The following is a 23,954-nucleotide window of genomic DNA, read 5'->3' as shown; positions in this document are numbered from 1 at the left end:
AAGGAGCACATCAGTGAAGAAAAAACTATTCCTTTTTCTGCAAGCTTAGTTTCATGATTAAGCCAGTTCCCTGTGGGGCTGGATGAGTACTAGGGTCAGTCCCTGAAACCAATGGGACCTCATGGCTGGGACAGGGTGACAGCTTTCCGTAACATGTCTGTGAGATTGGCTTGACTACTACAGCAACATTTACCAGGACATTTAGGCACTGGTGAATTCAACCTGGAAGAGCAGGTCAGCCTTATTTGTAGCTCTGAAGCAGAAGATGTATGTAAGGGGAGCCCCACCTTACATTCAGTTCTCCGATCTGAATCGACGAGAATAGAGTCTGGCAGAAAGGAAGCAACACCTGCACCACTGAGGTAGAAAAGGCGGACTCCAGAGATTAAGTAAAGCCCCTATAATTCAAGGTATTGAATTCTAGACAAGTGCCTTGAATGTATCTTTCTTCCTTATAGAAAGAATAAAGGAACTGGTTTCTGGCATCGAGGATTCCCTTCCAGGGATTACCGGAATGACTGGAAGCAAGTCATTCACCTGGGACGAACTGCTCCGTTTCTGCAGCATCAGTGCTGGCTGGCATGGAGGACAAGACACCACACGGAGTCAAGAATCCACTGGGAAGGGAGCAGGGAAGACCTTCAGCCCTTGCAGCTACAAATAAGCCCCGGGGGCCATAGGGAGACTCGGGCAGGTGGGGGCCCTGGGAGGTCTTCAGCCCAGGCAGGCTGCGCTCCGGCTCAGCTCGGGGCTTCCTCCAGCCCGGCCTCGACAGCCCCCGGAGGAGGCCGGACCCCCCTCGCCTCAGCTCGGGCCCGCCGCCCCCGCGCGGGCTGGCCGCTCTCCCCGCGGGTACGGGGTCGGTGCTGGGCGCGGGCCAGCGGGAGGAGAGCTGGGGGCGCGGGCCCGGGCGGCGGTCCCCGAGCGCAAAGGAGTTAACAGGACTTTCTGCCTCTTCCCGCCCGCGCCTCCTCCACCCTCCTCATTACCTGCACTTGATCGCTGCCGGAGCCGCGGCGCGGGAGCGGCGGAGGGGCCGGCAGGGCTTCCTGCGCCGCCCGGGGCTGCCCGCGGCGGCGGGGCCCGTCCTGCCCGCCCGGCGGGGCCGCGGCGTGCGGGGGCCGCGCTCGGCGCGGCCGGGGGAAGGTGTGCGAGCGCTGCGCGGTGCGCGCGAGTGCCTGCCTGCCTCCTGCCTGCCTGCCTCCTGCCTGCCTGCCTGCCTGCCTCCTGCCTGCCTGCCTGCCTCCTGCCTGCCTCCTGCCCGCCTGCCTCCTGCCCGCCTGCCTCCTGCCCGCCTGCCTCCTGCCCGCCTGCCCGCCTGTGGGTGGGAGCGGGGCTGGGGCCACGCGAGGGGAAGGCGGGCGGGCAGAGCGGGTCTGCGCGCCGCAGCCCGGCAGGGATGCGGCATGGCCGTGGGCTCCGTGAAGATGCCGTCGCCGTGTGAGGGCGCGGAGCTGGCCCGCAGCTGGAGCCCCGGCGGCGGAGCCCACGAGCCGCCGCCGCCGGTGCAGCTGCGGCAGAAGCTGCGGGAGCTGCCGGCGCTGCTGCGGAGCGGGCTGACGCTGCGGAGGAAGAGCGCCGTCGCCGCCGCCGGCCGGGTGAGTGAGCGAGCGAGCCAGAGAGCCGGCGGGCGGCCCGGGGCAGCGCCCCCGCCGGGGCCGCCCCCCCCCGCCCTGCCCGCCGGGCGGCGGTGCCCGGGGCGGCGCCCGCAGCGCCCCCGGCCGGGCCGCCGCGGTGGGGGGCGGGCCGCGGGCTCCCGGCGCTGGCCCCCCGCGGGGGGGGCGGCGGGGAGGGCGACCGGGCGGCTCCGCGGCAGCCCCCGGGTGGGGGTGCCCGCGGGCCGGCCCCGGGCTCGGCCCCCACCTCGGCCAGCTCCGGTGAAAAACGGAACGTGGGTGAGGGCGAGGGTGAGGGCGAGCGCGCGCCCCCGTCCCCGCCGCCGGGATCCTCCCGTGGCTCGGCTCTTCCCTCCTTTTCCCCCCAACATGTGGCAGAACTTGCGTGGGCCGGTGCAGGCTCTCGCCTGGCGGGAAGTGCCGCGCAGGTGTGCTCGGACACTTGTGCAGGCGCGCGTTAATGCGGCGGGCATCAACGTGCCCTGGAGCTTTTGAAGCGGGAATGCCCTTCTGGGGACACTCGGTCCCCAGCCTCGCGTGCCTCCAGAGGCTGAGGCCGTGGGGTCAGGTGGGCATGGCCGAAATCCCTAGCCAAGTTTTGCTCGAGCTCGCTCGTTTTTAGTAGAGGCTGATGGTACGTCTTTACAGGGCAGGCAGTGCCCCGGTGAAGAGCGGCGCGACACCGCCGCAGTCGGGAACCACAGTGGTGACCGGCCGCTCGTGCCTGTGAAATCTCGCAGTTGTGACTGGAGCCGTATCGCGGGCGTGGGATTGCCATCGGGTCACAGCGAACCTTCCTTGCATGCCAAAGCTGGACTGAGACCTGCCATCTGAGTAGTCGAAATGAAGAGGTTGGGTTTACCTGCGTGGGGTTGAGTTTCTCGTGTGGGGAATCAAGTGAACTACTTGTGTGGTTTTGGTGCACTGATAAATGCCTGCGCAGAGTTAGTGGGGAGAAGTCAGCATGGTGTATATTTGTACCCTCATCAACTTTGCAGTACTTTACCCATGTAAACACATGCTTTCTCTGCATGGGGAAGTTGTTGTGAAATACAGTCGGGTGTGAATTTAAAACCAAACTTCCTGGGTGAATGCTTTGTTCTAACTTAGAAGATATGCACACAAGGAAGATAAATAGGATTAAGGTAGTATACCAATTTACAGCAGAATAGCTATTTCTGAGGAAGATCTTGATTCAGATTCCGGTTCTAGATTAATTTCTTTCCTAGCGTGAGTTTAACAGACTAGTAAAGACTAGTCTGTATAGAGATGCCTAATGACTTTTATTGTTCGGGTGAAATGGTAATCCACTTGACAAGTATCCATATGAACACAGAGATAAGGGGATTCAGTTAATTTTAAATAGCCAAGTCTTGCTCTGCCCTAACAGGATGTATGTGACAGATATCTTTCTTCCAACGAAGATGAGACCTTTTCTGAATTAAGTTGTTCCACTCTAAAAGCATACTACCAGAGAAGTGGAGTAAGTGTCCAGTGAGGAGGTAAGAAGCAGTGCAGAACCACTGCTCATAACCGTGTTCATTTGCAGGCGGGTCTGAAATACTGTTTTAGCACAACAAATTCATGACGCTATGGGGAGATGCCATGCAGAGCAGGCTCAGGTTTATCCTCATGGTTATTCCTTCACAGCTACTGAAAGAATTTAACAAGCGAGTGGTACAGCAGTTACTCTGTAAATATTTGGAGTGGGTGAGTTAACACCCTGGTGAGAAGCTTGGGTAGCTCCTGGGTCATGCAGCTCCTCAGATGTGCTTGCTGAAGCCTTGGTCCCATCTTGCTTCACACAGTCGCGGCTGAGGCTCTGCCTGTCTTTGCTGACGTACCGCGTTACAGACCAGCAAACACAGCGTGACAGATTTAGTGGTGGTGTCATCTGTGGCTTCACCTCCCAGCACCCTGTGGGTCATCTTGCAAAGTTTTTCTTGAACCGCCTACCCTGGTAGGAAGAAGGCTGGAGGGAGGATGGCGACTTTGTAAGGCAGACTGGAGTCAGCTCAGCAGATCTTGGATCAGTGGGTGATGCTGTGTGGAGATGCTGTATGGCTCCAGCAGGACCTTCTGGCCGGTGGCTTGGTCCTGTGTGGACAATGGGACTGCTGTGCTCTGCTGCCTCCGGGTTTGCAGGGATTCTCCTGCAGCTGGAATTATTCAGCAACGCAGGTGCCTAGTGGAGTGTTCTGAGGTGCAGGTAGTGCCAGGAGTCCAGTAGTGATGTTGATGTCACTTGTTCCCTTTAGAAACAAAGTGGACATCTGGGGTGCATGAGGGTCTCTCCCACATGTCCGATTCTCCAGGGAGCAGTCTGGCTCTGCTGGTAGTGCCCTGAGTTGATTCCTGTCCGCTCCGTGTGTGTGTCTCCCCCCCGCACCCCCCGAAATGGAATTTTAGGGGCACAACACTTTTCACATATTTCTATTTAATGTGGAGAATAACTTCAACCCTGAAAATGACAGTATTTGGGAGGGGGAAGGGTTATGTTAGAATAATAAAATGCAGCATTTTTTTATACTTTCCCTTTTAAACATGACTCTTAAATTAAAAAAGTCTTTAAAAAGTTGGAGAAAGGTTGAGTAACACAAATATGAAACAAAGATTCCTTTTTTTTCACCTCAACAAAATATTTAAAGTCAATCCGAAGTTAATTTTCGGAGGGTTTTGTTTGCTCATGAAATCTCCATTTCCCCTATCCCTTTGGGAAAAAAAAAAAAAAATTTAGTCTGATCTTCCCCTCCAGTGACTTTTTCTTTGTGCTTTTTTGTTTGTTCAAATGCCAAGCTGAGACTCTCATTTGTCCAGCTGGTTTCATCAGGAGTGTTGCTCACTTAGGTGAGCTGTTTTCAAGTAAATGCTGACCAGCTCAAATTCTGGCTTGTTTAATTTCCCAGAAAAAAATATTATGACCCCCTGAGCAGGGGGTCTGCCTCTGATGCTGTCTTGCTGAGGGACCGCCTGCAGTGCAGTTTGCTTCCTCATCTATAAAGCAGGGATAATCTGCATATGTGCATGCTTGGGGAATATGGATAATAAAATATAATGGAAGTGTTAAGGGTGCTATAATTGTTTTAAGGATGTACTTCGCTGCATGCTGTTCAAACACTTCCTGTGGTGCTCGGAGTGAGGGGGGGGGGGGAAGGGAGGAGAAGGAAAGCATTGCTTAGTAGAGGATAGTGTGTATGTATATAAATTGAATACATTTTGCAAAACAGTATGAGGTGGAATAAATTTTTAAAATCTGTTTGGGTCTCTCAGTCCTTGGCCCTTGGCACTAGACTATCTGAAAATTTTGATCAGAGATGGGGATAACTGAAAATGTAGTGTAACAAAATAAGCATTTCCCTCTCAGTTCGGTGAACCCAAAACCTGGAGTACAAGTGCATTTTTTTGGCTTTCTGTGTCAGGATATGTCCAATTTTAATACACGCGAAGAACTTAGAGGTGAAAAAACACCTTTTAGAAAAGCTGCAGTAACTGTCCTGCTTGCATGTTTGTGTGCTGTACAGCCAGGTGAATACTAATACACTCTACTGCTTCAGTCATTTAGATAAAACTAATCTCCAGTTCCTTGGCTAGGGAAGCCCAATGTTTTTTTTTAAAACTCCTGAACTTTGAACTGGATGTTGGCCTTGTCCCTGATGGTGTTTTTTCTTAAATTCAGTCTGAGGGCAGGTGCAGCACAGATGTCTGAGACGGCGCTAGGGGTTAGGCTGCAGTTGCACAGTGAGCTGCAAGGTGAGGGTTTTACTTCTCATCCTCTGCTAGCAGAAAATAATCTAATCTTTGACTGTGGTAGTTGTGTCTGTGTGTGTGTGTGTCAGAGCTTGTGCAGAGGCAGAGGAAGGATCTGTTGCGATAGGTCGCTGTGCCCTCTGGAACCGTTCCCCTCTGCCATGTGCTTTCTCAAAATCTTTGGAAAGTGGGACCCTTCTGTTTCCCAGTTTGCCTCCTTGAGGTACGTGTTAAGCGTACAGGTAGTAAGCAGGAATATTTTGGTCATGAACTGTCTTTGCTGTTCTTCCTGGTGCTTGCTAAAGATGTCTTCCTTTCCTCACCTTTTTCTTGTAATAAGTGACGAAATACAGGTCCCTGCCCCTAGAAACACCAGGAATGCCAGCGGCGAGGTCCTGCAGGCAGATCAGTGCAGCAGTCACTCCATCATGCCCAAAATCCTTTTCATCACACTCAGTTGCACTCTTAAGGGAGCTAAGGCTGCTCCTGAGTGCCTCCTGAGAGAGCAGGGAAGTGCTCAGAAGTTGGAGAAGGAATTACCTTGCACGCACACACACACACATCTTTAATGACCTCTTCAGCTTTCTGGGTTCACATTTACACACAAGCAAAATACTGTTGTTATATGTGAACATGGATGTTGCTCTTTGTCACAGTAGTGGAGCTGGAAATCCTTTTGGATGTCATGGGGTCAAACCCCATTACTCTGATACTGTGCAAGATCTTGCTGGCCTGTATGAAGCTTCACCATGGGACATGCCTTTTGTCTTGCTGGAAGTTGAAGAGATACCATGACTGTTTTCCCTTCTGAGACCCTGTAATGACTTTTGTGAGGTTCCTAGAGGTCTTTGGCCAGGCAAATATTCTCAGACTGTCTTGACCTTGGCTCTGTTTTGAGTGACAACCTTGCTGTATGTGTATGTCAGGATGTAAACTGACTGTAGGGTTACAGGTTGAAAATAAACCACAGGAGTTAGGGTAAGGATGCTAAAAGTTTACATGGGTTCAGGGTGAGACTGGAGAAGTTCATGAAGGGGAAATGTACTGAACATACATAATCCTCATCAGGCACAGAAGGTTCCTGAGCTGAAAATAGCTGGAGGGCTGGAGCGTATTAGAGATATCTATCATATATTCTGGCACTGGCAGTTGTCATGCTGTTGGAGACAACTCTTCTTTGGCAGGGGAAAAAAAATCAAATTATATGCAATCTGTTATAATTAAATGAAGTATCCGAACCTCTCAAACTACGTTTTGCTAAAATGTAAAGTCTCTTTATTCATCTCTTGTAAGAAGCTTTCAGTTGCTTATGTCATTCAACTTACTTTCCTCTAATCAATTCATCCTGTGATTGGGGAAACCATAGTGCTGTAGACAAGGTTTTGCCAGGACATTAGAAATTTCCTGCTGGAAATACTCAGAATTTCCAGTCCTCCTTTCCATGGCTACATTATGATGGTAGTTGACAGTTACGTTTTGATTGAGGCAAGCATATAGATCTGCCTTGTACTCAGGTAATCTTCCCACCAACAACTGACATTTATAGCAGTCCATGTCCTTGTTGGGAGCTCCTCATCTTAGTAGTGCCTGAGCGACCATGTATTTTACCCTGCTGAATTACGCTTTTTTCCTAATATTCCAGTTTTCAAAGTCACCTAATCTTCCTGTATGCCATTTTGTTTACATTTGTTTTGACAATGCCCCCACTTTTATGCCATCAACATATTTCATTAACACCTTTATACTTGTTTGACCAGTGTTGTTAATGAGAAGAGGAGAAAAAAAAAATATGGGGAGAATGATTGCCCTGGTACCCATGTTTATATATACTATAGAGGCTTTAATTTTGGAGTTTCTCCAGTTAAAAAGAGGCGTTGTTGTGGTGTGTAGATGCTGTGCTGGCTGAAATCAGCTCACAAAAATACTGGATTTGTTCAGTGAATCAAAAGTTTTACTGTCAGAAGTCTTATCAAAGTAGTCTGATTGATATTAGCGACATTTTGCTTTAAAGCCTGCCATAGAGGTTCTACTCAGTAACTTAATACCCCCATCACTTTGGCAGTTATTATGTGACTAAAAATAGTCGTGGTAAGTAGTCTTGCATTTTTCCTATTGTAATCAGGCTTATTATGTATTCCTGCTAAACGTATTTGATTAAGATAATCGTCTTTCACGGTATCCTTTAACTTGTCAGGTCTGTGACTGGTGACACATGAAGAGTTGAGTAAAATAGCTTAGCGACAGTGACCACAGTAGCTGATGGGGAATTTCAGTGTCTCTTGTGTTTATTTGCATAGTAATTTGTTCCATAGTCAGTGTTCAGTGAATTACTAAATTGAGAATACTTCTTAATTAGCCCATGTGTTATGACATCTGAGAAATTGTGCCTGGGTTTGATTAACTACAGGCAAATGAAATGGAAGGCAAACCCACTCTTCTGGCCTAGTATGTAACCTAGTAAGTTTTTGCAGAATGCAAAGTTATTTTTCTCCCTGAGGCTGGGGATTAGTCTGTTTGACAGAATGATGCCCGCTGCCTGTGGCCTTACACTGGCACCGGGAGTGAGGCTGGCAGCAGACTGATATCTCGGCTGCTTTCTAGCATCTCTGGAAGGTCCAGGTGCAGCACTAGCAGGTGCCGCTGCCAGCGCGTGGGGAAGAGGTGCCATCATGTGGCTCACGCTCATGGAAGGTGCACGAGGTTGACATCGACCCCCTGACACAGAAAAAATGCAGCAGCTTGCTCTAAGCTATGGCACAGGTTCTGTTCCCTTTCTCTGTTTTGGCCAGATCATATCCTGGTAAGTCCCTCTTTGACCTGCAGCCAGCTGCTCTACAACACAGTCTTGGCTTTAACCCCTTGCCCACACTGCAAATTGTGCTCAGGCTGAAAATACCTTGAGTTAATTTTGCCCATGCTCAGTCTTTAAGTGCTGCTTTTCTTGTTAGTAGTAACACCTTCAGTTAGGGGCTCCGAAATAAAATATTGATCAGCCCTGCATGTTTTTGTAATTCTGGTTGAACAAGGATCTCGCTGCTTTCACTTTTGGTTTTGCTCCTGTTTCTAAGGGATGTAGCCTGCAGATCCTCAGACATAGTGCTGCCATGTGTGGCTGGGAAACCTATCGAGGAAATCTATGTAGGAAATAAGATCAACTCTATTGGAATTAAAAGGAGTGTATTTGAGTATTTGCAAAATTTCTGCTAGTGTTACTTCTTGATGAAAGGCTTGATTTAAATGTGAGCTGATTGTCCCCTTAGTTATAGATTTAAAGGGAAATAAATAAAATTCACTTTGTGGAATTATACACTTTAATTTGGTTGGTTGCAAAACTGCATTATTGGTTAATTCATGCTAGATTTCCCAGCCGCCAGGATGAATGAACAACGCCGCACTGTACAATTATGACAAACTCCGTTAAGGTTTGTATTCAGCTGTTGTTACTTGTACGGCCCCAGTGGTTTGAATTCCATTTGCGCCGTGAGGAAATTGCAAAACAAGCTGTGCATTTTTATGCTGATGAAAATGCTGAAAATAGATGGCAATAGCTCTTAAAAGGGGAAAAGAAAAAAAAAAGGAAAGCAGAATATGCTGTCTTTTCAACCTAACTCCGAGAAAGCAATTGTAATAAACCAGATTTGTCCTTAATATATAATAATTAATGTTTTGCATATGGGAAAGGAAGGTGTTAGTTCTTTATACATATACTATGTAACTTTACACTTATACTATATAACTTTATAGTTATACTATGTAACTTGCTTATTCAGTTATAGCTGAAGTGCTCCTGTCCACCCATGGTTTCCAACCTTTCCCCAGAAGGGCACTGAGTGTAGCAGCCAGTGTATGAAGCAATGGGGTTCAGTATGCAGAATTTTGGTCTGGCTCTGCTGAATTAGTCAAGACCCTAGATGGGTCTTACTGCGTTTCTGTGCCTGATCACAACCAGGCACCCAGATGCTATAGGTCTGGTCACACAGCCATCTCCCTGGGATGTGAGCCACCTTCTATTAGGAATTCATATTAATGCTTACAAAAAGACCTTAGTGTTGGTTGGGGCTCAGTATGGTGCTGTAGGACTGAAAACAAAATGGGACACCTTGTAACTCTGGGCAGAGAAAGAATGCCCTGTTCTGCTGTAGTCCCTTTAGGCTGGCTTAACTGGGCCATCCATACACTGCTCTGCTCTTTGTGCACAAATTCTTAAACCTCTTTTTCCCCAAATCAGGCTGCCTTGCAGATCCCATAGGGTTCATATGCGTGGATCCATTTCAGTGGAATATTTTAGGTTTTATTTTAGTATCTTCTGTATAAACTTTATCCATGACACCTTTTGATTTAAACATTTTCAATTGTATCTGTGCTTTTGGCAAAAGTTTAAGGGTAAAAATGAAGTCATTTGAGCTCTGAAGTTAAAAGCCATGGAAGCAGGATCTGAATATTTTCAAGTTCCAGGTGTAAAAGGCAGTAGCTATTCATAATTGTCACTATGTCTTTTATCTCAGTTCACTTATTGTTTGGCTTGGGTTAGTCTGACCTTGTAAAAAGATCTACTTATGGCTGTTGTCTTTAGCTAGGGTCAATTATTAATATTTAAATCCTATAAAATACAGTTTTCTCTGATGAATTCCTTTTCCACAAGATGTTTGCCTGGAGAGCACACAGCAGGCTAACTGATTAAAAGTCGATATACTTCTTATAGTGCAAAAAGAAAATATTCTGCTGATTGAGGTGGAAAAAAACTCTTCAGTCTATATAAATACCAGTAGAGCTGTATTCATAGCATCAGTAAGGATTTTTCACCTTCAGTTTTAGAACTGAATTAACCCATTTAAGCTTAAAATGCTGGATGATTTCTAGTTTGCCTTTTTTAAAAGATTGATTTTGAGGAATGCAACTTTCTTTTTTTTTTCCCTTGCTTTAGGGGAGCTGCCTTTCTTTCATTGCTTCCTGAACCTCATACCTAAGACTTTATATGAGTGAGACACATGTGGGCTACATGAGTTAGAGCAGTAAGGAAAGAAATTGTTCAGAGCCTCTCCAGCAGTCTGCTTAATTATGGAGTGGGTTTTATATGGGTGAGCTTTATTGTGATCTACTGGTAGCTTCTCCTGCAGCTGGCCCTTCTGAGCATCTCTGGAGGTTGTGTGGTGTGTCAGCAGCATCACTGGGACTGTGGAACATGCAGCACTAAGCGAGGGGCAGTGGCTGCTTGCAATGATACCACTGGCAAAAGAAAATATGTCAAACCACACCCTATGTGATGCAGTAGACGGTATGCTGTCTGCAGGTCAGTTTTGAGGAGCAGTGAACCAGAGGAAGTACGGCATTTGGGATTAAAAAAAACACTTAAAAACCCCAATACAAAAATCCCCAACAGAAAATTGAGGTCCAGAGCACTCTTGAGCATCAAGAATTTACGATGTGGCTTGGGGGAGGGAGAGGGAGGGAGAGCAGGTGTTTGAGTTTTGTTTATTTATTTATTTTTTTAAGATGATATGCATTTAATTGTGGTTTTCTGGCCAAGTTCTGGCTGAGACAGTTAGACCCATTGATCCTAAACCACTTTGTAATTTCAGATGGATGTGGTAATCATTTGCTGTCATAGACTGCTACTGCACATTGTTAAGCAGATGCTCCATTTCATCCCATAGGTGAATGCACTGCAGTGATGCATAAATTGATTTTTAAAATATGGAAAGAAGGGGAGAAAAACAATGCACACGCATGGTTAGCTCTGAAAGTCACAAAGCTGTTGTTTACTGGATGGCTGAAGGAATGAGCTAAAAGAATCCCTTAGATCTGGTCTGGGTCCCAGCTCATGTACAATCCAGTGCTTTGTTGCAGTTTGCCATTTCTGCAGTGCCTGAAGCCTCTTGGCAGTGAAAGCAAATCTGGGGGTGTGGGCTGCTGCTGAATCTGTGTTGCAGGACGAACCGAGATTTGTGGTGTTTGTTAAGGAAGGCCAAACTCATGGGAGATGCAAGTCCTAAAGGAACAAAAGCAGAATCTAGTAGTTAGCTGCCAGAGAAGAAAGGTGAGGACGCAGCACATCCCAAGCTTAAGTGTGTTTCGGCTTAAGAAGGATAAATGGTAACATCTGTCCATGCTAGCACTGATTTGTGCATAGGAATTCTTGGAAGTAGTTTTCCTCAGCTTTTTGCTGGAAAAAAATTAGTTAAGAAACAAAATATAATAATCCTGCTAGATTTGTTATAAACATTTCTGAAAACTTAACCAGAATTTAACTTCTGTTCACAAAGAATGGCATTGTCATGTCCAAAAATGGAACTTTGATACTTTAAAAACTTATGCCATGTATATCATCTTAAAGCTATACTCTGTCAGCTCAAAGAGTGTTTAGAAATGATTAAAAGACCTGTTTTCTTTATTCCTCAGGATCCACATGTATGAAAGAGATTGATAAAACTGGTCAGCCTGTTAGAGCATAGTCATTCATAAATAGTGTCTTTGTAGTTGTCTTTGACAGCAATTGCTGGAACAAAATTCATAATATGCAAAAAATAATAATGGTAGTAAAATGAATACCTCTTTATTTATATTTTTATTATTGTGTTGAAGGATACAAAGAGGAACATTCAGCAGATATTTAATTTCTTGTTTTATCTCATTAAGCAGACAGTCCCAAAACAAATGAGTTTCAGATTAGTTTTACCAAAGCTATTTATCTAATTATGGCTTTCACTGCACTTGAATGAATGGCCGCAAATCAATAGGTCTCTTAGGTTGCCAGGACATGCATTAAAACTGGTGAGTCTCCAGGCTGAATAGCAGGAGTGATGTCTCTTGTTTTTTTCCATTGAGATGTCTGTCCTCAGTTCATACGGTGTATGCATAAACTGAGGATTTATCTGAAGACCTGCTTAAAAAGTCCCATTTTTTAGTTGATCATTTGCAATTCAATGTGGCAATAAATATTTACATTATACTGGTAGAGGTTTTATTAAAAAAACCAACCAACAAAACAATGATTTCAGAGGAAGCTAGTGCAGACAAAAAACATGTTGTAGTGGGTCAAGATGATGGTTCATCTAGTCCTATATCCATAAGTTTTAAGGTTAATCTAGCAGGTAACAGTTTTAGCCACAAATACAGTTTCTTGTGCTTTCAAGAGCGTGTGGGCAAATGTTGTGTAGTCTGCTTTCTGCTTTGTTTTTTTTTTTTTTTTTTTCTGGTTTCAAATAGCCAGAGATACCTTATAGTCTGATGCTTGGGGGTTGTTAACATTAATCATTCTAGGTACAGCTTTTCACGTTACGCATATACAAATCCAGCCTTGTAATGAATCTGGGTAGTATTTTGGCTTCAGACTCATCTTGGAACTTGCATTTACAGAGCTTGTGTGTGGGGATTGGTGATAATGACTTTACAGGGGAAGGAAAAATAAGTTTTGTTTTATGCTGTTGTTAATGAAAGCATTTTTTTTGATCAGTTTTGAATATCCCACCTTTAATTTCAGTGACCCTTCTGTTGTTCCTGTGAGGCAGGGAACTTCCAACTTCTGTACAGTTAGTTTTTATATATTCTTTTTTACAGCTGTTTTTTTAAAGCAAGAAATCCCAGTCTCTCTAGATGACTCTTTCCATGCTGTAATCATTTTTGTTACCTTGTTTTGAACTCTATCTGGTTCTGCAATGTCCCTTTGAACTTGTGATGGCTTGTGCTGAATGTAATAGTCTAGGTGAGACTGCACCACTGATTTATATAAATCATGCAATTTCCTCCCTCTCTCCATCATGTAGGCTTTTCATCCTAACAATTTGCTATCTTTTTAGAGTTCCCGGTGGCACAGATTAGTTCTTCACTGAAATGTCTTCACAGCCATTCAGGTTGCTTTCTCTAAGCTGATATAGTTAACTTAAAACCATGTAAGTTGTCAACATTTTTTTCCTTCTATGGGCATTACTTTGCATGTAATGTGGATAAACATAATTTAACATGGAGTTGTCCACTCACCTACCTTGACTAGGTCCATCTGAAGTTGTTCATAGACTTCTGATTGTGACTAACCAAAACCCTATATGTAAAATTTGCTTGATGCTGACATCACAAATATGTTTTATTAAGCAGCATTCAGCCTAGGATGTAACTTTGGGGCATCTTTGTATTTTCCTTTTCTTAATGAAAACAGCCTGTTTAATCCTGTTCTTGTCCTTCATTACTTGGCTATTTCTTGATCAAGTACAATATTTTCTGTCTCCAGGAAAGACTGCTTGAAGTTGGAGGTACAACTGTAGAGTATGACTGGGTAGATGGTCTCTGAACATACAAGAAAATCAGCTAATATCACGTCAGTCAGGACCTTGTTACAACATGCTGTGTCAAAGGCTTTCCTGTTCTTTTAAGGAATGTAAGAATATTCATGACTGGTGAAGCTTCTGCTTGGTGGGTGGACAACTGTTTGGAAGGCTTTACACAGACTAGAAACCAACAACTTTGTCAAATACTCTCTGAGCAGGGCTCTGCAAGAGTACCTCTTGGCTCTGCTACTATCAGTATTTTCTTTAAAACCTGCAGTGGTGGAGTAGAGAATATGCTGTTAAGAAGTAGCTACCTCTCCAATATGTCAAAGAAGAAAGAGCAGAGAGGGGAAGAGTGTGGTTTTTTGTTGGCTTTTGGTTTTTTGTTGTTGGTGTTTTGGTTTTTTTTGTTGTTTTGTTTTGTTTGTTTTTTTTAAATTTTTAAAATTTTTCTGCTTAGGCAACTTTATGGCAAAACTGCTATTAGGAAGAAGACTATCTAACAGTAAATTTTGGTAAATCACCGAAGATTTTTGAAGAATGTCACATTACAGACATCTGCTCTTGAATCTTGCAAAGCTCTTCATTAAAAATAGACACAAAATGTCTCAGTAGCGGACTTTTGCATTTAAGCACAAAGTGTAGATGACAGAGCAACACTGCTATTAAACCAAAGTTGTGGTCTTATTAAAAACAATGCAAACTTATGGTCTTTGAGAATCCACTTATTATGGCTGTAGAAAAGGGCCTACTTCAGTTGCTTATTAATAGCAAAACATGTTACAGGAAAATTTATGGCAGGATGGTGGGAGTGGATAAGGAACCATGGCATTCTTCCATTCTGTAAATAAAAATGATTCCAAAGAAGCTATCCAGAGACAATAATAATTTCTTTTTATAAACCTGAGTTAAAAACTGGCCCCTGTCACTGAAGAGCTAATGGTAAATTTTGTGAGACTTCCAAAACTGGAAACCTGATTTTTTTAATTTTTTTTTTAAATTTTATTTGAGTTAAGCAAGAAAACACACTGAATCTTCATCCCTTGCTTTAGCAGTTCATGGTGTTATCTGACTTTTAGAAACAAAGCTAAATACTGAGCGTCTGTGAGTCATCTTCTTTTCTGCCTGAGCCAACTCCAGCTTCAGTATGTGTATACTTGTTTCTTTATACCGTGACTTTTTCCCTGCTAAGTTAGTCATTGTTATCTCTTGGCACAAGTGGAGAAGTTAAAAACGTCAACAAGCATGAGGCATGCTAAAAACATGCAAACAAACCTCCCGTGTAATCTTCCAAGCCCCAAAGCGTTCCAGTTCCCATTACTTTGTTGTTCATGAACCCATCTGATCTTTTGATCGTATCCTGGTGGAGGGAGCAGGGAGGTGAATTCTAAGGCAAGGGTTTACTGATCAGGAATGGTATGTATCCTAGAGGCCCTCTCCAGTTAAATTCTGCTGATGTGTCCAGTGCCCACAAAAGACATTATGGCATTGCATAGAGAAAAGGCAGCAAATGGATTAGAGGTGAAAAAAATTTTGTTAGTCTTTTTGCAAGCTTTGCTTTCTGAAGAAGTCTCTATGCATGTGTCTATGTACCAAGAAGGCACTGAAACTCTGTTTAATTTTGCTTCAGTTATTTTTGGCACCTGAGAGGTGACCTAATAGATATGTTACCCCATAGGCTCAGGCTGGCTTAGGTGAAATTGGTGAAGCCCATATGGTTTGTGGTGGTGGTTCCACTGAGACAAGGACTGGTTTGAAGTCATCTCAGAAAAGCTGGTATGGGAAAGGAAAGAGTAGTGAGCTAGTTGATTGGGGCTCTTCATGGTTCTTGAAGACAGTGTATGTCAAAATGAAGGTCTCTTACAGTAAATGGTGATTTGCCATCCATCTGCTCTAGTGCCAGAGTTTAACCAATGGCTTGGGTGTCCTTGCTGCAGAATGAGCTATCGAGCTGGATGGCCTTTTGAGATTGTCATGGCAGAAGGGCTGGAAGAGTCTGAACAGGTATTACTTACTTTGGTAGGGCATCCAGGCTGGCCCAGGCTTCCTTGGTGAATTGATGAGGGCAGACTGACCATCACAGCAGACTGTTAGGATATCACTGACATCTTGCTTTTTATTAATGTTTATAGAAACACAGGTAGAGCATCTCTGCTAGTCTCTGACAGATCAGTCACTGCGGTGGGGAATACTGCAGTATATTAATATTTTGGATCATTTTGCTTCCCTGATTTAAGTCTAAATTCTCTAACAAATTAGTATCTTCCATGGACATATTGCTTGAACCAATTTTTAAAGACAGCAGTGCTCCATCTCTCCCCGCTCTCCTCTGTCTCTCTCCCGCCTCCTGCTTTGCATAGGTCAGAAAACATTTTCTAACTTAAAATGATATTTATTGCTGACTTTTAAATCTGGGTGGGCTGGTAACCAGGATACAGTGGGCAAGTGGAAGGAAGATAACAGCATATTGAAGGGATCAATGTTGCAAGCATTGGCTATGATGCAGAACATTAAAGAGGTAGAAAGTTAGTTCTCTTTGCCCCTAGACCTGAAAAAATGTGGTCAGTCTTTGCCTCTGGTCCTTTTATTTTCATAGGACAATGCACCCTTTCAAGGTCTTGGGGTGAAGACTCAATCTGTTGAAGCAGAAGAAGGTGGCCCAGTTCTGTGTTGCTGCTTTATATGTATATGTAAAGGAGGATCCTGGAAGAGCCCTGGGCAGTGGTGTGTGTGGTAGGGCAAGGAGGACGCAGCTCCAAGGGAACGTGTGAGCTGCTACTTAGTCTGGTGATCAGAAGCCCCTCAAATGCACTTTTTCTTAGCACTGGCTGCCAGGCCTGACTGTCCTCAGGTGGTGGAAATGTGACCCCATAGAAAGGCAGCGATGTGAGTCCTTTCCTCTGATTGTACTACAGCATCAGCAGACTGTTCTGCTGGCTCTTTGAGGTTGCTTTGTTCAGGATATGCTCAACTATACTTTGGCTGTGAGTAATGCAGAGGCTATTCTACTTTTCTTTTATATGCCCCGGTTCACACAACTGATAAGCATGCTTATGTTCACATTGTGTCCTTCTGCTTCTCTCTTACGTGTTCTAATGAGTCGTTCTTTAAAAATAGTTATAGTGCTACCACTTCTGTCTTCAGTGAGGGATGAGGTAATCTTCTGGGTTGTTACTTCAGATTCTGCAGGTGCAGGCTGTGGTTACTGCCTCATGTACGTTTTGAAACAGCCTTAAAAAGGTCATCCACAACTTTCAAGCCAAAGGACTTATGTTTTAAAACAAAAACTTATAAGCAGTTGAGTAGGAACGCTGCTTAATATAGTTTCACTGGACTGTGCCAACTACAGTTAAACCCTTAGCATGATCTTCTGATACATATTTTCTGGACTATCCCCTTATCTGGTGGATGTCTGGCCTGTTTCGTGGTGAGATAAGTAACCCCCAAACAGTTCCTCTGGAGGAGTAATCTTCCTTACAGCACCTGATGTACAGAGATCTTGTTGAAATCATAGAGAATTCAATCTTCTTGTCAAGAGACACATCTTACACAGGCATGTATGTTCAACTTCATAACATACAATTCACCTTAGATCCCCACACTACTGTAGTATTATGGACTTCTCTTCTTTTTTCCACTGCACACCTGTTTTTCATGCTAATTTAGACTCCAGCAGTCTTTTTTTTTTTTTTTTTTTGCACATGCCTTTGAATATGGGAATAAGATTGACTAGGATATAGACATATGGTGGGACTTCTGTTGGGATGCAAAACTAGATAATAGTTGCAAATGCGATTAAAGGTTAATTAATTCAGATAGTTTAATCAAATGTAAAAATAGAAAAATCTTCTAATCCTTTGACTCTCAGATTTGAGGTGTTTTTTTTTTCTGTTTAAGGATTTGTACCTTCCTGTAAAGGAAAAAAATAAAAACTGTGTCTTTTAAATTGTTTAAAGGCCTCCTAGTGCATATAAGTAATGAAACAAAGGGATAGGAACTTTATGCTTTAAATACCACATCTAGTTTTGCTGGAGGTTTTTTTTTCTGAGGGCTGGAAAATTACCAGTATTAATGACTTCATGTGGGACGAAAGACTGATGCGGGACAAATTGAAGAAAGATTTATTTATTTGTTTAGTTAGTTAGTTAGGCTCCCTAAAATAGTTTTTTATATATAAATAGATATATATACATACACTTTCTCCACAAAAAGTTTAGTGCAACACAGTTTAATACTTCTTTTTTCTATAAATTTGAATGGGGTATTATCACAGAGGGCATTAATCTCACAAGAGTAGCTTGTCAAATTCTGTGGCTTTTTTCTTAAACTGAGTTTGGTTGAATATCTGTATTCTAAGCCTGAGGAGAGGTGCAGGGATCACCTGTGCAGGCCTTGTCTTATCTTGCCCATGCTGTCTTGAAAATAACTGATGAATGCAGAGAACCCTTATAAGGACCAGTTCTATTCATGACACTTTCAAATGTCTCTTGTTGGAGCAAGGTCCTACCCTTTGAAACTGTAGATCAAAATGAGAAAGCTCCCTGACACCGGCTGGAAAATCTCAAGAGATAAAGAAACCCCCAGCCCTCACACAGAGGGATCAAACTTCCACAGCAGTAGGAATAAGGACTTGTAGACTTAACTGAGTTTAGAGTGATTAATTTTACAGCGCGTAAATTCAGAATAATGCAGCATAGACATGATGTGACATATCCATGTGCTTTAGTAATACCAAATGTGTGCAAACAATTGTTATATGAATAAAGAATTAAAATAAAGATATATATCAGAAGAAGAAATTAAGGATAAAGAATATCAGTAAGGAAATCTGCCTTTTTAGGGTGGAATTCTTGTCTAACTTCAAAGACTATGTTCTTCTTTTCTTGAACCTATGTTCATGAAGGAGGTTCCTATCTAAAGATGCCTGAACTGTTTCTGTGACCTTGTGGGGGTGCTGAGTACATCTTTTACTTTCTTAATAGCTTAGTCTGCATAAGATATGTCATTTATATGATTTGGTTGTGATCTTATCATACTAAGTAAAACTTGTATCTGTTAGATACTTGGCACTTGAGCTGTTTTTCCATGTCCAAAAAATTTACAAGACTCATCTGTGTCTTGCATCTATGATATATTCTGATTCTATAACTTCTCAGTCTAGTGAAAGCTAAATTTACCTAAGCTGCTTTTAGTGGTTGTTTGTATATGCTAAACTCCTGTTCATGTTCTAATCCTATTCTATATCTCATGGTTATTGCACACTACTTCCCGTGTTACGTTATGTGTTAAGTAATCAGGATTGAATGATAGGTGTGCAGTGGTTTCTGACACACTGGCAGATACTTTTGAACTGCGTTGTTTTTCAAGTCCCTCCCCATCTCAGAGGTAACAAACCTCCCTTTGGAGATGGAGTGCACTTGAGTTTTCATTTGTTCCTGCTTCAACAGCCAGACCAAAGGTTTTCAAGCACAACAAAGATGCTAGCAGGGTTAGTGTGATCCCATTCTGCAGACTGTTTGAAGGTGCTGGTAGTGCAGCTTCAAGTAATGCTGAGGGTCTGCCAAGAGCAGGTGAGGAGTTCCTGGATCTACTTTGCCAAGGAATTGCTTGTGTGATCCAAGGGAACAATTTTTTTCTTTCCTTGCATATTGAGTGCTTTTTAAGCTCTCCATACAGTGAGGCCTTGACTGCTTCATGAAACTAAAATAGTTAAACTTTAATAGTTTTTCTACAAAAAAGTAAATTACAACTGTTCTTCTGGAAGTGGTTAAGAACTCCTACTATCCAGTCCATAGTAGGTTGGCACCGGCATGTGCCAAGAGCTACTGTCAGTGAAATTAATATTGTTCCCAAGAGCTCACATAACGGAGTGCTGCCAATACAAACAATGGTGCTGCAGATTCTCAAACTGTTAAGGCTGTAATACAAGCTTCTTTAACCAGAGCTTGTTCACCCAGCTTGGAGGCCACTCCTGCTCTCTGAAAACCTCAGAAGCAAGAAGAGGAGGGGTCAGCAGTTTTATTCATGATTTGTTGTGTTGTAAATGTCCTGTAGGTATTTGAACTTACAGTGGGGCTACCCTGGCTGCATGGCAGAGAGCTTGGGTGCTTCTAGCCCTTAGCTGAGAGCTGATCTTTACCAGTAGGTCTCAAAGCGCTTTGCAGAGCAGAGTGACCATGGTGGTTCCCATTGCAGGGGAAGGGAAATGACTTGCTGGAGGTTGCGACCACACGAGGTTCAGGAATAAAACTGAGGTATGCTGAACAGTCAGGTGCTTTGTCCAGGAAGTCAGTTGGTCTCTGCAAAATCAGAAAATCATTTTCTTAGAAACAAAGAGTAAAAAATTTCAATGTCTTGTACCTGAAAGGAATAACTGCTCTACTTCTAGGAATAAGGTTTGGGAAATTACAGAGTGACCTACCTTTTGTACGAGCAGTTGTAAAAGCGGAGCTCTCTGAGAGCAGGGACATTAAACAAAAGGGACATTAAAAACATACCTTTGCACACTTGTAAAGCAATTCATGGACTATTTGTGTGCAGCTCGTGCAAAAAAAAACCTCCAAAACCAATGTTGCCAGAAATATAGGCATTTTTCAAATAGTAAACTAAACTGATGCAATTTACTGCGAGGTATTTACATAAATCATAATCAAAGCACTGAATTTTAACTTTGTCTTTTTGTACTTGAAACATTAAATATACTGTAGTTATTGAAATCTATAAAACTGGTTCTTTATTTGCAAATTGCTTCTGAATAAATTAAGATTTTAATATACTTTGTATTGACATTTTTAGCTATTTATTGTCAGCATCGTTCACAGCTGATTTGCTGAATATTTGCTAATATTTGAAGTTTTGTTCCTGCATCTGTGTTCACTGAAATAGCTGCAGCAATATTGGTTATTTTTTCCCTTCTGCTGCTTGCTACAATTCTTGCTTCAGAGTTGAACATCCTTGCAGCAGGGTCATGGGGGCAGTTCACAAGAAGGGTCCTGAGCCTGTGCTGGGGAAAATCAAGTACCTAACCATGCTTATTTTGCCTGTTACCAGAGAGTGGGCATTTGAACTTACATCTACATGATGGGTGGCTGGTACAGACAGGTGAAATGAATCACTTGCTTAATTGATTGCCTGCTTTAAAATTTTTATTATATTTAATCTCTGACAAATGTGGGTTGCTGAAGGCCAAGTTCTGGCACCAGTATTATCTGCAGTAATGTTGACAGCAGAGGTACATTGGCTCCTCAGCAGCTGAGACCTGGCATGTTGGGTAATGTGATGGGGAAAAGTTTTGGTGAAAGGCTAACATGAAAATATGTGATTTTAAGAGCCTTTTTTAAACACAAGGTGCATCTAGAAAAGTGTTACTGGTTGCTCTGTGGCTCCACAGACTTTCTCTCCCATGCCTGATGCAGCTGGTTGGAGAAGCAGGATAAAGTTGTGTCTGGGATTGATGGAGCGGCAGAGAATTACAGAATAATTTGGGTTTGAAGGGACGTCCTGGAGGTTGTCTGCTCCAGCCCCTGGTCCGAGCAGGGCTAACTTGAGAGCTAGAGCAGTTGTGCAGGGCCTTGTCTGGTCAAGTTATGAAAACTCCAGGAAGGAGATTGCACAGCCTGGGCATTAGTTCTTGTGTTTAACACACAATTTTCCTGTGAAATTTCTTTTTACTGATGCATGCTTGTGAGTCAGGCTGCCTGGCTTGCAGCATGTCTTTGCCACGTTGATGTGCTATCCTGCTTTCTTTTTTTTTATTTGGAAATGTGTCGTGAGAAGGTATTTTGCTGGCAACACAAGAAATGTGCTAACAGAGGTACTTTGAAAAGCTTTTAAGTATGCAGACAATCCACATTTTCCTACTCCTGATCTCTCTTTTCACTGTTTTGTTGATGTCTTCATTTAGATCTATCTGAAAAGAAATGGTAACCTGTCACTGGGAATATCTTTTTAATCATAGCATTATATAGCATATCTATCCAGTGCGCATTCTTTTGAAAGGTCCAAATAATGTATTATAAAATTATAACTTGCATCAATAGAAATATTAATTGTTGCATAAAATTTTAATAATCACTAAAAAACCCCACCCACCTGCCTTTGTGTGCTACCCTCCAGATCAAAACCAAACCAGATGCTGATGGCTAGAAGCATGATGGCAGATTACAAAGACCATCTATTGTGTTTATTAGGTGCTGAGTTTTAAAGAGAGATAAATGCAGCAATATTGCTAAATTTTTACAGTGACAGTCTGTACAGTGCCTATTTTGTACTGAAAAAAAGGGATGATGCTGCTTTCCTGTGAAATGTTGCTGACAGCTGGGAAGAGTGAAATGCACTGGGAAGCTTTTAAGGTAGCATTAGGAAAGGTACGGCTGAAATGGCAAACTAGAGCACAAATGCTGCAATAAAGTTAGGTTAATGAAGGAACACAAATAGTCAATTAAGTGTAGTTTGCATATTTTAGTGTTATATAAAGCATGATAAAAAACAGTAAAATTCTGATTCTTTCTTTATTTCATATTTAATGAACTCTCACTGCAAACATTGTATTAGCATATGACTTGAAAATGCCCATAAGGTTTTTATGAGAAAGAGAAGAGAAAACTTGTTTAAACTCTGTTTCTATATTGTAAACTATGGCTGTAGCCCATGCAGTCTACAATTGATCTACAGAGTGAAATGAAATGGGATTTCTGTTTTACTTAAACTGACGCACTTCTGTGAACAGGGAGGTGGGAGGTGAAGTTCCCCATTACTGACACCTTTGAATTTTGTCTTGTCATTTTTGTGGGTATAGTTAACTTACTTTTTATGTTGACAGAGCAGAGACACTGAGGATTTATTAGGCGTGTTTTATGCCATCATTCCTTGGATAGTTTTAATTCAGCATAAACAAGTGCTTCCTCTGAGCACAGCTGTCCCTTCCTGCCTCCCTCCGCGTCCCACTGCTTTCGCCTGTGCCCCTGCCACCCACCTTGCTAGTGATTGTGTTTGTATGGCTCCCCAGTGACCTGGCAGAGGGAAATAATCTGGGTTAAAATGAATCGTTATTTAATGAGCCAGTTCGAAGATATTGGTCCTTCAGTTTCGTTCAGGACGTGGCTTCACAGACGTGGGTAGAAGCACAAAGCAGAAGAGCGGTGGGGATGGGAAGGAGAAGCAGGAGGTGAAGGGAGGACACAACCTGCTTGTCAGCAGCCTCATTTTATGGTGCTTTAATCTGGTCATGGAAATGCATCATTAGCAGGCAAGTGGCCATCTCCTTTTTTTAAGGAATGTAAAGTTTCTCTAACCCAGGCATTCCCCTCTGCCAGTTGACCACTCCTCCCTTCCTCAAACTGAGTTGGCTTCCACGTCAGGATGCCACAGCTTTACTTGGGGCACAGGGTAATGGACAGAGGAGGTTTGGCCTGTGTTCGTGCCTTCCTGAAGCTGGATTTATCCAGGGCTTTTCTCCCGTTGTAGGACTGGGGAAGAGGGAGGAAAGCAACCAACCAGTCCTGCCATATTGTCTTCTGTGGTATTCTTTTCTATTCTTAACTTCTTTTGGGTAAAGAAAAGGGCATTGCAAACAAAATTTGCTCTTGCGCGCTAAATTATACTCCTTGCTAGGCTGTGGAGACTTTAAAAGTGGCTGCCTTATGCCAGATTAACTAAAAAAGAGTTTTGTTTGAAGCATAAACTCATTCATCCGTATTTAGTTTGGTATGTACTGGAAAATACAGAAATGCTTCTAAACGCATTGCTTTCCTGACTGTCGTCGTCTCAGAAATAAGTCTTTAAACCTAAAAAGCACTGCTTGTCTTTATAAAGAGCAGCTATTTTCTTTGCAGATCCCTTTCTGTTTTGTGGGACATGATAATGAACCATGAGTTGTGGATTTCCCTTTTGTGAAATAACTTATTCAGATTCATTGCAGGTTCTTTTTATATAGAAAACAGGTGAGAATACACTCTTTGGTTTTCTTTCACTAATGACCCATTTGGGTTTCTCCAGAGAGCTTTGCAGGCTCACCTGGGAACCCTGCATTGCAAGCTCTGCCGAATAGAGATTTCTCTTTTTACAGCTTTTTGACCTTTTTATGCTACACCTAAGAATTTTAAGTTTAAGATGATCGGGCAAGAGCTTTTCTTTATATAGAAGATCCTTTATAAAGAGTTTTATATTTAATCTTGAATAAATATTAATGGAGAGAACTGTTCCATTGGTTGTTCTTCGTTATCCATGAATTCTGACAGGGGGTTTCAAGAGGAGCAGTGGGGGAAGGTTGTTTGTGACAAATATTATTTGGCAGGAAGTCAGGCATATTCAACGGGTTCATACGAAACGT

At 43.1% G+C, this 23,954-nt stretch overlaps 1 protein-coding gene across 2 annotated transcripts in view; it reads left to right on the top strand.

Annotated features, from left to right (window-relative positions):
• The first annotated feature begins 1,035 nt into the window (after positions 1-1,035).
• Positions 1,036-23,954, top strand: part of RAPGEF5 (Rap guanine nucleotide exchange factor 5) — a 166,675-nt gene continuing 143,756 nt past the window's right edge. The window contains exon 1 of one of the 2 annotated variants that reach the window (XM_075050588.1): positions 1,036-1,598. In XM_075050588.1, the coding sequence (XP_074906689.1) occupies positions 1,407-1,598 (192 nt within the window). In that variant the 5' untranslated portion in view covers positions 1,036-1,406. The remainder of the gene's footprint in view (positions 1,599-23,954) is intronic. The other variant, XM_075050581.1, reaches the window with a different exon arrangement.

Source organism: Buteo buteo, chromosome 2 (assembly GCF_964188355.1).
Source record: "Buteo buteo chromosome 2, bButBut1.hap1.1, whole genome shotgun sequence".
NCBI lineage: Eukaryota > Metazoa > Chordata > Aves > Accipitriformes > Accipitridae > Buteo > Buteo buteo.
Note: the sequence above shows the minus strand (reverse complement) of the source record. Positions and strands in the feature narration are given on the sequence as shown.